At 47.4% G+C, this 15,796-nt stretch overlaps 1 protein-coding gene across 4 annotated transcripts in view; it reads left to right on the forward strand.

Annotated features, from left to right (window-relative positions):
• The window catches only part of Lar (tyrosine-protein phosphatase Lar), an 85,110-nt gene that overhangs the window by 35,810 nt on the left and 33,504 nt on the right, over window positions 1–15,796 (forward strand). For all 4 annotated transcript variants that reach the window (XM_077642798.1, XM_077642800.1, XM_077642799.1 and 1 more), the window contains 6 exons: window positions 1,687–1,811; window positions 3,177–3,363; window positions 4,006–4,203; window positions 5,016–5,108; window positions 7,169–7,358; window positions 12,163–12,370. In XM_077642798.1, coding sequence (XP_077498924.1) covers window positions 1,687–1,811; window positions 3,177–3,363; window positions 4,006–4,203; window positions 5,016–5,108; window positions 7,169–7,358; window positions 12,163–12,370 — 1,001 coding nt within the window. The remainder of the gene's footprint in view (window positions 1–1,686; window positions 1,812–3,176; window positions 3,364–4,005; window positions 4,204–5,015; window positions 5,109–7,168; window positions 7,359–12,162; window positions 12,371–15,796) is intronic.

Below are 15,796 nucleotides of genomic sequence, written 5' to 3' on the forward strand. Positions count from 1 at the left end.
AAAAGGACTATGAAACGGTTTTGAAGATTGCTGGTAAATGTTTTTAATGTGTAAAACAATTGCCCTTGAGCATTCACACCAAGTATGAGTTCCTGGAGTGGCGACAGCAATTTATTATTAATGTTAAAAACCTTAATGTTTAAAGTTTTCATGCCAATTGGTCACTGCATAGTGGCAGTGTTTGGAACTACTTTTCTAAAATGCATATATTATGAATACTGGTGATGTCATGGTTAGTGACTGGGTGCTTGTCATTTGTTGCAAGCATGACATCATGGCTATACTTCCAGTAGAGGGACAGTCGTCTCTGCAGCCGCCGGGCGGGGTCAGACTACTGTAGCCAGACTGAAAGGAAGGGGGGAAATACACGTGCATCACAGCTTCCAGTTTGCCCGTGCAGTGGAAGAGTCCTGTGAGCCCATCGACTTGTCATTGCTGCTGGCGCCGGTGTTCAGCAGTGGGTTTCTACACAGAGCATACTTGCAGGGTTCAAAGCCCATTGCAGTGATCACCCGCAGAAGTCTCGCCTTTAAATCCAGGTCCATGATGCGCTCGCAGTGACAACGGTGAAAGGTACACAAGTGAATGCGTATAAGGATGCGGCCACCAGAAGTAAACGAACCGGGTGTCGACGTGTGACGCATTCACGGGCGGGTCACAATCACAACCTGTTTCCTTTATTTATTCGGGCCTGCTGGGGTGTATGAGGTGAGGGGGGGGGCATTATTTTTAATTACCTATATGATTGGGGCTAATGAAGCTAGCTCAAAAATTCTTGTGGGGGACGGTGAGGAGTGGTGGAATACCTGTTGGTCATCTGCGCTTGGTTCAGCCTCGGTAAATATCGTTTCATAGTCCCTTTAAGTCTACAACATGCATGTGTCCAATAGGAGGGTTCTTGGGGAAAAAGCTCTGCCGCCAAGCTCCTGTGTAGGCAAGTTAGCCATGTTCAGTTTGCCCCTCCTCCTCATTATTTGAGCTAGCTGCGTATAGGAGTACAGGCTGGCGCCAACTGAATACAGCTTTTGTGGTGTGTATGTAATCCACCATTCCACTGCCCTGCTTTGGCACATGGCATAAAGGATAGAAGAGTTGGTACAAGAATTTGCTTTATCAGGTATTTAAATAGCTGTCGTGTTATTGAGGTGGGGTTTCATCCAAAAGCCTACATCGATCCTAGGTGCTTGTGTCATCTACAGGTATTGGTTAATTGTGGTGGGTTCTGTAATTTGTAGAGCATCCATAGGTGGCAGGGTACTGGCAAACAAAAAAGAAATGAGTGGAAAAATAGGGGTTTTAGTTTTGGAGCGCTTAAAAAGTTATTGAAAGTCATCAGTACTTTGAAACACATAAGTACATTTAGCAGCAGTATTTGAAGTTGTGTAGAAAGGTGCTTTGAAGGTGTTGCAGAAGGAGGCGCAGATTTCTGTCGTGAGGGAGCTATACATAGGCACTGGTGGTGTCAGTTTTATAGATCCTAGTGTTGCATTGCTTACGAAAAGAAATTGATGGAAATTGGGTTGGACATCTGGAGTTGTAGCCACACATACTTTAGGTGATCTCGTCATAATGACTTAAGAGACAAGCTTTTATCCCGCTGAGGACTTCAAGAGGCTGGGGTCAGCTTCGAGCAATGCTTCAACCGTTGTGCATGGTTTTCACACGCTTCCATGGGCGTCTGTGCAGTTCCAGGAGAGCCACGGACAGTGAAAGTGGCAGCACTGAATAGCACGGCGCTGGCCGTCTCATGGAAGCCACCGTCCAACCGGGACCGCAACGGGCTCATCCGCGGCTACCAGATTCACGTGCAGGTAGGGAATGGTCTGCAACTTCATTATTCCGGCACTTCTATTTTATTTCTTTTTTTTAGCCCAAAAGCAGCGAATGGCCGCCGCGGTAGCTCGGTGGTTATGGCGCTCGGCTTCTGACCCGAAAGACGGGTTCTATCCCAGCCGCGGGGGTCGAATTTCAATGGAAGTGAGATTTGAGAGGCCTGTATACAGTGTGATGTTAGTGCACATTAAAGAACTCCATGTGGTCAAAATTTCTGAAACTCTTCACTACGGCGTCCCTCATAACCTGAGTCATTTTGGGATGTTAAGCCCCCATAAACCATACCAAACCAACCAAAAGCAGCCAGCCGAGAAGCAAAGCTAATGAAATCTTCCCTCTCTGAAAGTGTCAATTGAACACTTGGATAGGCACACAGAAAAAGCCAGCTGCAACCAGCCTTGGTTGGAGCTTAGTTACACTAGCGCAGGAAGTTGTGTTTCCCAATGACCCCCCCCCCCCCCCTCCCTCCTCTCCTTTTTGCCTATGCTTCATGTTGGTGCTGTAGTTCAGCTCGGCTAGCTTGGTGGTGGGACCCATGCCTTCAAGGAACAGAAGTGCCAATGCAGGCTGGTAATGATTGCAGTGAGATAATTTAGCGTATCAATGTCGAAGAATAGTAAAAATAAGTTTTACCAAACCAGATACTGTGTCTGCTCCGCACGCGTTCTCAAGAAGTGTACTGGAAAGGGGTGAACTGTTAGTCTGGGTGCTTTGAGTACCCCTTCTTTGGCGACTGCATTATTCTCATGTTTTTCTTATTGTGTTGGTATTACATGTGCACTCATTAACCTAACTTTGTTACGTATGTTCCTTACTTTTACTTAATGCCTGCTGGTTAATATACTGCATCTGATTCATCCCATAATTATTCCGTACAGAAGGCCTCCATAAAGTCACCGACTGGTCAACTTTTCTTTTTTGTGATGTGTTGTAATCTCCCAAAATACCATTAATAAAATTTTGAGAATTTAGAACTCCACTGCTGAGCAGGAGGACCTTGGTTGAATTCCAGTCATGGCAGCTGGGATTTGATGGAGGCAAAACGCAGAAGATGCTGTAGCAGTGCTGTGCAGTGTCAGTGCGCACTAAAGAACCCCAGGTGGTCTAAATTATTCTGGAGCCCACCAGTGTAGTATTCCTTATAGACCGCACAATTTACAACTTTTTCGGAATCATGGCTTACCGGTTAAATGAAAGGAAGCCGAAACTAAAGAAAACATCTGCGAGGTGCCGAAAGGCTGGTCATTGAGACAAGGGCAAGTGGGCAAGTAGAGTGAAGACACAAATGATAGATGTGGCCAATATGTTGAAGCTATTGCGCTTCCACACATTCACGCATGCAGGAGATGAACCGTCATGGCGACCTCATCAACGAGCCCCTGCGCTACGATGTTGCTGATGAGAATGCTGAAGAGTACAATGTCACAGGGCTCCAGCCAGACACTGAGTACTCCGTCCAAGTGGCTGCCGTGACACGAAAGGGCGATGGCTCACGCAGCCGTCCCAAAATGGCCCGCACTCACGGTGGAGGTGAGAGAGGGTCCCAACAGCCTCTTGCGACCTCAGTGAAGGAGGTAGCACCTTTCACACTGAGAGGGCAGTCAGAAGTCAGTTTTGAAACTTCACTCAAAGCTTTACTTCAAACTCTCATTAAAGTTTAAAAATTGAATCCACAATACTTTGATTGAGCATTGATTGATTGACTGACTGACTTACTGATTTGATTTGATTGGGTCTTGGGCAACAGCTAATGGCACTATTAATTCTAGCTTGTCAGTATGTGATAATTTATTTGTGCCTAAATGCACTATTGTTAAGGTACACCCGCACTCAAAAAGTCTATAGAATTCACTATTATCTGAACACTTAATGTCGGTGCCTCCTATGCTCGCTGCCTGGTGCATATGCAGCCTAAATGTGAGTGTGCAAGTTACAGAATTCACCCTTAAAGCTTAGGCAATGCACCCTGGATACAAAGGAATGAAATTTCTTCGACAAAGTCGTGTTCCATAAGCTTAAGACGAAGGGTGAGCACGTCGCCTTTATCCTTGTGCCCATCAAGCGAGTAGTTTTCCATTGTGCCACATCATAAATCTTTCAGAAGGTACATGAAGTAAGTCGTCGGCTGTGTGTTCTTTTGACAACCGTCAAAACTTTGTCTGCTTGCTACAGTCCCAACTCGCCCCGAGCTGACAGCTCGGATCCACACGGAAGACCAACGCCTTCGTGTGGAACTGCACTGGTCCCGTCCCAACCACACCTATGGGGAGCTGCTCCAGTATAGGCTGCGCTATGGCCGCATGGACGGTGGCGCTCTGGAAGAGCGTGAGATCGGCCCCATGGATCAGCACATCACTGTGGAGAGCCTTGGTAGGATTTCTCTTGCCCCCCCCCCCCGTAATGCTGTGGGTGCAGCATTGTAGTTTGCAATCTCTTGGGGCTTTTTCTTAGGGTTTACTAAGCCTAGCAGTTAGTTGTTTGCTTGAGATGAATTCAGCACTATTAATATAGCAGTTAAGATGTAAGCTTGGCAGCATGGGCTTCAGTGTAGCTTGACTTAGGCTAGTTTTTTCATATTTTATTGTGTATCTCCCATCCCTGCCGGCTAAAAAGAGTGTAAGTGGTTGTATCATTGTTTAGTCTTTGTAACTAGAAAATAACTGAGCTTGTAAGGAAACAGCTAACCAGGGTGAATTTTTCCGAGCCTAGTAACACATTAAAAAAGCTGCGTAGTTTTCCTTGACCCTCTAGTGGTCTTGGACGAGCCAGACTTGCCATCCAACTGTAATTTCTGGCTCATGACAGGTCCAGCTTGCCATGTGTTTTCTGGCACTCTCTATCCAGTTTAGGGCGAGTAAAATTTGTCCAAAGAATTTTTTTGGCTTCCTGACAGATGGCAGCACAGGTACTAAATGACCATTTTGTACCATTTAAAAAAAAAAAAATGTGTCTATTAGGGGGTTAAAGCTACCAGCATTTGCTTTTTGCGGCCTGTGTATGTCATGCAAGGCTGCTAGAAGGGCATCATATGTGTTGTAGTTAAGTTTGTTAACTACTGCGCATATGAGTGGACATATTCTGCTGCAGTACTGTACTAGCATTGCAAGCTGTTGCTTTGTCTAAATGTGGCCCGCCCATTTCTCTTTGCCCATTCTCATGGCCACGGTCATACTTTGTGACAGCTCGAGGAGCAAGGTACGAGTTCCGCCTCTCGGGCAGGAACCTGCTGGGATGGGGCCAGGAGGCCATCACATTCGTCAGCACTCCTGAAGGAGGTGAGAGCCGCCTGTCGCGTGCCACCTCAGCGTTCATGGGTGTCCTGGTTGCAAGCCATTCCATTTTTTTAAATTTTTTTAAATCTTCGTTTTAATAACTTGAAAATGTTGAAAAGGAAAAGAAAGCATGCCACCTAGAACCACTGTGACTCCACCATTTGCGCAGTAGAGTCTTCAGTAGGCTTTCTCACCTTAAAGTAAAAAAATAACCATAGTCTCGACGTTAATGAAGGACTAGAGTATACCGACGCCGGGCACATTTCCTGCAGTGCTGCGCAGTCCGCCGAGCGACAGCATGCTGCTCGCTTGCTGTTATAAGCGCTTTCGAAATTTTCGCCACTGATCATAAAAGGTCTAATCTTGTTACCAGTTACTGCCAGCACAATAACTTCATGCTGGAATGAATATAGAAAGGATTTTTATAATGTCTTCTCCAGCGAAGCGAACAGCACTAAAGTGGGCCCCACCGGCCATTATATGAAACGCGGCGCATATAATAGTGCGTTGTATAATTGTGGCATTTAATTCATTATCTCTATGGAAGGTTTGCTGGGCCTGCACCTATTCATCGTAAAATGCGGGTTGCATGAATGGGGCATGCACAATCGAGGTGCTACAGTAAAAGTCGTTAATTCAAACTTCACGGGACCAGGAAAAAAGTTCGAATTATCCGATGTTCGAATTATCGAATGGCCTCGAAAAAAACTGACAAGAACCATTTGCATTGCGGTATATGTACCGTATTTACTCGCATAACAAACCCACTCGCATAATGAACCCACCCGCCCCCAATTTTTGCCTAAGAATTTGAAAAAAAAAAAAGCGTCAGTCATTAACACTTCCTTCCGTTGAAACGTCATGGTCCACAAAGCATTTCTTGGCAGTGCGCCAAAACATCATGTGTGTTTACGATGTGTTTACCTTTTGAGGTTAGCTCTAGCAAGGGGGCGAAGCAAGCTTGGCAGAGTGCCAGCACTTGTCCGATTGGGCAAGCTTCGTTTTCAGTACGTTCGCCTTATTGTGCCATGGGCGATTGGGGCGGACGTGGTCTACTAGCTGCCACTCAATCATTGGAATGCGTGATAGCAGCAAATGCCTTTTGCAGCGAATGACACTAAAGGCCGGCATCATGATCGAGGCTCATCCCGTGCTTCCGTTGGCGACTGACAGGTGGAGGAACGCACGACACTCACGAAGAAAAAAAAGTTTTTCGCACGTAATTTGTAGCACCCGTCCAAACTCATAGCCTTTCATGGGCATTTGCAGGGAACGCGCTGACAGTACTTATCCGTATTTCCCAATGAACGGGTATTTAGTTGAGAGTTTAGGAGGCTGTGCGGAAAAAAAGGGTAGGCAGCCGCCACCGCGGCCGCCAACCCCTACCCCCCCCGGTGCCGCCGGCCTCTGCGCCAGTGATGGTGCCGTTTAGGCTTTACCCACTCTTCCACGGTTTTATCTGGCTCCATCTTCTGTCCCCGTTTAGGATGTGCTCAGCCTCTAACTATGCAGAGGTGCTTTTTTTTTTTTTGGCCACGTGCTGTGTGCCAAGCCGCCCAGACGGGGCGGCTCGTAGTTCGAATTATCCGTAGCGAAACTGACTTGCTTTCGAATTAACCAGCTTTTGTATACACAGATCTCTATGGAGCTTGGCTGGACCAAGTAGTGTAGTTCGAATTATCGAGGTTCGAATTAACGAACTTTCACTGTACTGTATTTTTTTTTTAGATTTCAGAAGTTTGGTTTTGTACTTTTGCCTGCAGTTTCAAGTTTGCTGTCACTAACACATGATGGTGCAAAGAGAAAAAAAGATCACCGTAGGAACCACAGTGAATGCAGATGTTGTACTGTTGTTGGTTCTAAATTGCTTATTTCGAACTATTGATTTATTTGATCATTTAATCCCATCAACATTAAGTGTATTAGAGAAGGCTTCAAATTAATTTGAACATTGTGAAACTTGACCAAATTCTTGCTCCTCTTCGATTTCATATTATTGAGCGTTGACCGTATCTGCTTCATCTCATGTTTTTTTTTTATTTCTCCCTCTATATTTCTCTCAGAGCCCACGCAGCCGCCACAGAATGTCACCTTCCGTCTGCAAAGCCCCACCACCGTGGTGTTCACTTGGGAGCCCCCAAGCCCCCTGCATCGCAATGGTCACATCACCCACTACAGTGTTCAGTTTCGGCGGCGGTCCTCTGACTTCAGTGCTGATGATCGCAACACTTCCCACACTCGAGTGGTGTTCAGGTGGGTGCGGGAGTCACCATTGGCACATTTTTGTGATTTCATGTTTGTCAATACAGTAAAAGCTCATTAATTCGAACTTGAAGGGGTCTGGATAGTTGTTCGAATTAAGCGAAGTTTGAATTACCGAATGGGCGCCAGAATGAGCGGCCATTGCACCCCGCCTCTCAGGCAGAACCTGAAGCAGTCACATGTAGACTCGTTTATCGCGAGCTAGGCGATACTATATGTTTGTGGCGTGCGATTCTGAGAATTAAATTCATGCGGTCCTAATGGCAAATGAAATAAAATATCGGCCAGTTGTGTGCCAGAAACAAGTACTGGAATGCATTCACTTGAACAGCAGGCTTTAGTGCTGGAATATAGGACTCTATTTATGCTCCAGAACATGTTTATTTACGGGAACGGGTTGTCAAAATTAAAAGTAATTGGTGATGAGCATTTGCTTGCTTTTCTTCTGCTGAGACTCCATCAGCATCATCTGCAGCCTGCCCAGGAGCTCCAGTGCAACGTCAGAGTTCCCATTGGCAGAGAAGTTGCGTGCTGAAACATCGAGTGCCAATGCTATTTCACATGCACTTGGCGGTGGCATATGCTCGTCGACGCAGTCGGACTTATCACTCTCGGCTGTACTCCAAAAGATGTTTATTTACGGGAAAGGGTTATCAAAATTAAAAGTAATCAGTGATGAGCATTTGCTTGCTTTTCTTCTGCTGAGACTCCATCAGCATCATCTGCAGCTTCCCCAGGAGCTCCAGTGCAACGTCAGAGTTCCCATTGGCAGAGAAGTAACGTGCTGCAACTTGGCGTGTCGATGCTATTTCACATGCACTTGGCGGTGGCATAGGCTCGTCACCGCAGTCGGACTCATCACTGTCGGCTGTACTCACCACACGTAAGCCCTGTGGTGTCTGCTGACAGCGTGCAGCCTCAAATATATCGGCGTCACTCAAGGGCTCCAACGTCTCCATACTGCTGTCCATGTAGCACGTGGCACCAACAAAACGCATGACGGCAGCGCCCGAACTGCCATACTGCGTTGTTTACACCATGTGATCGCGACCCAGCGACCACGGCACAAGGAAAATCTGGAATGGCTTGCACCCAAGCGTGAGCGGTGTGGGCGAGTGCTGTGGCAGAGAAAACCTGCTTCAGCATGCATCGAACCGCGGGCTCCGGCATCCTCGTCCGCTTGGCTTTTTTTTTGTTGCGAAAGCAACACTATGCCAGCCAGCCAGCCAGCTCGGCTCGTCACGTGGTCGCACTTCAGCCGTATGCTGTGGCCCACGAACGACCTTGAGCTGCCGTTGCCTAGCAGATGGCGACGCCGCTCGCTCCACCAGATGTGCTCTGCTGGGGTAGAGGGAGAGGATGTGTCGCCTCGTGGGGGGTATGTATATATGTGCTTCGCTGCAGTGGATTCTAGTCATTATGGAGTGCACGAAAGAGAGGCAACAACAAAAGAACGAAGCGAGGAAGAAAGAACGCACTCAAGAGACAGCAGAAGAACGCTGCGCATGACTTGAGAAGCGTCATAACGAAGATGCGGCTAGAAGTCGTGCCACGTCCCGGCGTGACTCTTCAACTGCGGAAGAGACCGGTTTGAGTTCTCGAGAGCGTCGGAATGAGATGCTGTGTAGACAACGTACCGAGAAAACGAAGCTTTCGCAATTCAACTAGGGCTAACCAGAGCTAAACCACAACCAATTTTTTTTTCATTGTTTTACATCTCTAGTAAATTCTCAGCACGTTGTACTTGCTATGGGTGAACCTCAATCTACAAGAAGCGCTGTAAGCCAGGGGCTCAGAGTTCGAATTAACCATAGCGGATGCTGACTTGTGCGAATTATCAGGAATTTTCCCCCATTGAAATACACGGGGCAGTGCAGGGATCCAGCGTCAGTTCAAATTAACTGTAAGCTTGAATTAACCGAGTTCGAATTAATGAGCTTGTGCTGTACTCTCTTGTCAGCTTTTCTACAAGTGCAGGCACAGTCAGAATAACATGCAGATTGATGTACCACACCCTGGTCTGTATTCATGATGCTGACCATGCTCTCCCACACGGCCATTGACATCCCACAGAAGTCCGACGGTTATCCCGCTTTGTACTTTTGGATGTCTGTCAGAACACCCATTTTTTTACCCTAAGTCAACCACCGGACGTCCGCCGGACCATCCGATGCAAGACCGCGAAACGTGCAGTCCATTCGACGGACGTCCGAACGCGGATGTACAGACATTTCTTGGATTGTTGCAGGGTAACGTGCTTACCCAAGTTATTCAAGCGGTTTCTGCATGCTTTTTGCAGCAGGAAGTCGGTAGGCCACTGTTATCATTAAGAACAAAAATAAGTAGGAATAGGTCTAACGAAAAATCATTTATTGCACGAAAGGGCTGCTTCCTAAGCGACAAACACGACACACAATATACATATACGGCAAATTACAAAACCACAGCGAAAAGAGTCATGGCGATCTGTCCACGTATACAGAGGTGAGCATGTTTGTCTAGAACTCTCGAGCGGTGGCATGCAGAGCGAATGAAGGAAAATTTTACGCAGCGTAAGGATGAAGTGCTTGTTCCTGTATGGGGTTGCATTCCTATCAGGCTGTACTTGAGTGCGAATATTTCTGAAATTCCGTACCTGTTCTAAAAATTCGCTTTCTTTCCTTTGTAGAGCACCGCTCGACCGCTTCAGAAAAATGGGCTCACCTTTCATGTCGTTTCGCAAATTCCAGTCGAGTTCGACCGTACAGGCTGGGTGTACGCGCGTAAGACGACGATGTGACGCAGGGAAAGTTTTTCTAACTTCCAAGCTTTTTTTCAATCACCAGTATAACTTGACCGCCCTAGGGTGCATTTTCAGGTATTTGCTTCCCTTCAGTAACCGCTCACAAGAAATGTTCCACTGCCCAACTTCAGAGTACAACAACGCTTGATGGCAAATTGCTCCTTCCTGTTGAATGTTCGTTGCCGAAAGCAGATGTCACCTACAGATGCACGAGATACTTGTTCATCCATCTCAAGAGTCACACCGTCTGCGAACAGTGCTTGATGATGAAAAAAAAAACGAAAACCGAGCTCGCAAGCACATAGCCACAAAGAACGCCGGCCATATTTGTTGTTTACTTCAGTGCGGCTCGCGATCGGCTCTGGCTGGTTTTGGCTTTTAAGCCGGCCTTCTCTTTTGCAATCAGGAATAAAAATAAGAATAAAGTGTATAAGTAGCTTCTAAAGTGTTTAAAATTGTAGTTTAACGTTCAGAATCAACAGAAGGCATTTCTTTTTGGTTAAAAGCAATACTGGATTCAAGTCAATGCAAGTCTAGCAATTAACAGATATGGTGGACCAAAATTAATGTGTTCTATAGTAGGATACAACTTAAAAAAACAGCAGTTGTTAACACTGGGCCACGGCCCACGGCATATTGTATTACTCCGCCACCCAGTCACAAAAGTAAACGAAATCAGCTTTTAAATGTTTGACTTTATTAAACAAGGGAGGTATCAAAATTCTAGAGCTTATGACTTTTTTCTCGTGATTAGCTACTTCTTTAGGCGGCAAGAGAACTTTTAGCAACGGACTACTTTTTTTCGTGGAGAAATTCTGTGCGCCGGTCCTGAATGTGGGCGGAGCTTCAGTGCAGACTTAAGTTGTATCCGACTATAGAATACTGGGGCACTAAACCAAAATCAATCATTCGCGTTGTGTGAGGATTGCATTTTGTTCATTGTAGTAGGAATAAGTGTTGATTAAAAAGTAATAATCAAAATGGAAGTTAAAGATTTTTGCTAACCCCGGCATCTGCCATCAAACTGTGGCAGCGGCCCCTAAGCTGGGCAGCGGAAAAGGATAGCAGGCAGTTTGAAGAAGTGAAATGAAAGAGGTGAAGGGACAACTTTGTTCATTATGCAAATTAACCTTTTGGCTCGAATTAAGGCTTCATGTGCGGCGCATGTGTCCACATGCGTGCATCTGGCTGGATCAAGCTGTCAAAATGGCTAAGCACTGCCTCCTTGGCTGGAGTAGGGCAGAAAGGACATGTTAGTGGAGGGGCCTGTGAGCACAGGATGCAGCACTGCACCCACTCGTATTCTCAGTGCAACGTCCTCACAGCAAGTTAGACTGCCGGGAAGGTTGCATCCACGCGATGGATTCAATGCACAAGCGGAGCTCCGAAGAGATTTTTTTTGTAGAAGGACTCTCCCGCTGAAAGGCTGCTCGCTTAGGTGTACGGGCCACCACGTGCCGAATGCGAAGTTAGCGTGGCGTCTGTGTTCAAGCAGCTGTGCTAAAGATTGCAGACACAATGCCATGTGCTGCTCTTATAGCCTGCAGTATGGATAAGGTTTTCAGCACCAACAGTTGCGAAACACAAGAAATAAGACTAGAGGTTGCGGAGCTAATTCGAGCTTCTAATAAGAATCCTCAGTGGGCAGCTGCCTAGCCCTCCCCGCCTCCTACAACCAGACAAGATATAAACCGGTTTACTGCCGAATGGAAAAGTCGTTTTTCCGTTCTGCCCATTTTCAAAATCAGTCCTAAGTAGGACGTCCCGCGTAAGCCCGCCGGACATCCGGATTTTCGGATGTCCACTTTTGGATCTGCTTCGTTCTTCCTTCGGATGTCTGGATTCAGCTTCGGGCGTATGGACCTTAATCGGACGTCCGTCGGACATTGCTGACCATCTGGGCTGTAGCATAATGATCCACTAGCGTAGGAAGAAAAAAAAAGCTGGGATGAGAAGAGACTGGAGTGAATTGAGGAGTTCAGTTACATTTGCAATAATTTTTGGTTCCTGCAGCTCGCTGGACGAGAAGACGGACTACATCATGCGGGTGCGTGCCTGCACGGCCAAGGGGTGCGGCCCCTGGAGCGAGAACCTGACGGCCAGCACCCCGGGGGACATCCCTTCGGCCCCAACCAACGTGCAGGCTGTGGCCACCTCAGACCAGTCAGTCGAGGTCTGGTGGGACGAGATGCCTTACTTCCGGGACATCCTTGGATACCAGGTGTGGTCCCATGTTTGTTCATTTACACATCACCTCAAGGGCATTATTGCACAGAGGTAGCAATTCTGTAAAACATAGTCACTCATGCACCAGTGATACAGATTACTGGCTATAGCAGGGGTTCTGAGTCCTTTTAACCTCAAGGAACCCTAACGGTTTTCAGAGTTCTGAGGTACCGCTCAAGACTTGGCTTTCATGTGGGCTTGTGTGAATATTCGATAATTTCGAATATTTGGTCGAATACTAAAGTAATCAATATTGAATTCGACTAGTATTTTTAGTATTCGAAATATTGGAAGTATTCGTCTCGAGTGAAAAACGTTTCTTGAATGCTTTCTTCATGAGGTTTCGGTTCAGCATACCTTGTCCGGGACGGCTCTGTGGCATGCGTGCAGCCGCCAAAAGCCTGACTCTGTGGACACTTTCTAGGTGTACACTATAAGTATTTCTAGAGACCATACGTATATGCCCCATGCCTGTGCGCCCATGCATATGCCGGAGCCAGTCTACACATGTGCGTGGCTACAGATGCGTGCAGTCATGAGTGCAGTGCGGAGATCTGTACCTGCTAAGTGTCTGCACTTGTGCTATCTGCCGTGTACACATGACGGAGCCAGCACAGCAGCGTGCATCAGTTGAGAATGTGTCGATCAAATCCACATGTAGGCTCCGTGTTTAGGTCAACTCCTCGAATTTCAGATGGTGATTTTTCCAAATGCTCAACACAGCTTCATTGAGTGGGACAAAGTTTCAATGCACTCTGTCTTTTTTTTTAATGTAATTGTCTTGTGTGTTGGAAAAATACATGATTTTTAAAAAGTGCCTATTGTGCCACAAACTTTTTATGTGTGCTCCACCCCCCACAGGCTCAGACATCTCTCTACTCAGAACAATCTACACCCCCAGCTATGGATGCCAAACCTAGCCCCCCAACCATACATAAAGCCACATCCCACCCCAAGAGGCCATCTGATGCTGAGCCCGCTCAGGATCTAGAAGCCAAACTCAAAGCCTTCGAGGCCAAAATTGACACCAAACTCGGGGCTTTTGCCCAACAATTCCAACAGCAACTAAACGTCTTCATGCAGCTTATCAATGACCGATTTGCCACAATCGAACTCCAGCTAACTAAACTCCCCTCCGCACCCCCAACCACTCCCTCCACAGTTCGCAAAACATCCTACAACCACCCAACCCCTGCCACCACATCCAATCCCACTCTCGCCCCTCCCATACTCCAGCACGGCTCCATGCCAACACGCTAAAGAAGTAGTAGTAGTAGTATTAGTAGTAGTAATAGTAGTAGTAGTAGTAGTAGTAGTAGTAGTACGAAACTTTATTCAGGCACAACACTTTGTTGCCTCAAACGTCGATGGCCTGTTGCAAGAGCAGGCTCTGTTCGTCTTTTCCTTCAGCTCCACGCCAGTTCAGCCAAGTCCCAACAGTGTGGGAGGAGGTGGGAAAGAAACCCGATTGCAGAGCAACTGGGCAGAAGAATAAACAGCGGGAGAGTTTGGCACGAGGGGCAGGGTGGCTGAGACATGAAGGATCAGGACCAAATTTGTACAGATAAAGCCATGCAGGTTTGACAAGTTTGTCACATATCTTATTGAAGTATGGCAATTAAGCTGCAGGGGGTTCCATCACAAGCAGGGCAACGTGCAGCTCCACATTCAAAACTCTGGTATACCCCTGGACCTAATAGCTATCCAGGAAGCTAAAGGACCGGTCAAATTACCGGTCTTTGAAAGCACATCACCCTCCAGACATACCGGTCCCAGGAACTGCCACTCTTCTCCAATGCAACACATGGCATATGGCATCGACATTGACTACGTGGTGCTCGAACTCCTCCCTAGAAATAAGAACTGAGGCTGTTCGTCTTCAATGTCTATAGCACCTGCCAAGGACAAAGAACCTGAAATCTAAGCCCTCTTCTAATGTGTGGTACAGGTGGCATCTGCGGCTAACCTAATCATAGTCAGCTGCTTCAATGCACACACACCGGCATAGGGCTATTGTACAGCCAACCCTAAGAGCACCCAAGGACTGGGCCCACACCCCACACATGTTGGAAACTGCTTCGTCATAGGCACGACCCCCAACCTTACCCTCGCCAAGCACATCCGACAGGCACAGTGGTCAAATACGGCGAACACCATGGGCAGCCACCACTACATCCTCTCCACAACACTCACTGTCAGCCTGCACAAACGCTTCCTCAGAGGGGCGCGCATCACGGACTGGGATAACTACTGCTGGCTACACGACTGAACCGCTCCCTCAGACATTACACACCTCGGAGGATGGGTCACCCAACTTAAAGAGGGCATCAGCACCACCAAACATGCTGTAGCCTCCGAAGAACTACCAGAGATAGACGGCTGCCTACTCCACCTAAGGGAAGCCCACGCGAGTCTACTGAAGCGATGGAAAACCCAACGCTTCAATTGCACCCTCGCCGCAACATAGCACAATTCGAGCGACAGGTGGACCACACCTTCAGTCTGGCACTCATTAGTGAGGGCAAATATGCGACGGCATGAATGGGCAGATAGGCTCGGCTCAAACGTGGCACCTACTATGCCACCTCCTAGACCCCAAACAGAGCAAATCAACCCAGTGGGAACACCTCATCCGGATCATATACAAATTTCCCGGGAAAGACGAACTGCTTGCAGATCTCTTCTAAACCGGGGAATGAGGCAGCTCACAATAAGGCCCCAGGTTATGTTGGCCGGGCTGTGAGCACTCCTAACCTGAGGCCTGTGAGGGATCGGCTGGTCTACTAACACGACATCACCCTCCACTGTTGACCAGATAGACTCCATTACCTGCTCCCCTTCACAAGTCCCTCATCAAGGCCAACGATATCACTTGGCACTGGCTTCAAACCTACTCCTTCCCATGCCCAGCAGTATATTTCCATATATTCCCAGGCCAATACTCGCCCTTATGTACTAAGTGTAGCTTGTAGCAACACTAGATCCCGTCTTATGGGACTGTACAGAGGACCCCCACCACCTGACCTAATCTTCATCATCAGCAGCAGCAGCCTGATTACACCCACTGCAGGGCAAAGGCCTCTCTCATGTCTCTCCAATTAACCCGGTCCTTTGCCAGCTGCACCCACCTTATGCCTGCGAACTTCTTAATCTCATCCGCCCGCGTGACCTTCTGCTGTCCACTGCTACGCTTTCCTTCTACCTAATGCAGTTCACTAACTCAAAAGTAGTGGGAGGCCGTGCTGCTCAGCTCAGTCCCGGCAGTGGAGCAAGCTAAGAAGGTCATCGAGGACCAACGGCTCCCGTCCACCTACCAAGACCAAGAACCAACCAACTGCTTTTCTTTTTGCTGAAAAATAAATCTTTTTCCTCCTCCTCCTTTATGCACCAAAAGTATTCGAAATATTCGCTTCGAAATTAT

Source organism: Amblyomma americanum, chromosome 11, assembly GCF_052857255.1.
Source record: "Amblyomma americanum isolate KBUSLIRL-KWMA chromosome 11, ASM5285725v1, whole genome shotgun sequence".
Taxonomy (NCBI): domain Eukaryota; kingdom Metazoa; phylum Arthropoda; class Arachnida; order Ixodida; family Ixodidae; genus Amblyomma; species Amblyomma americanum.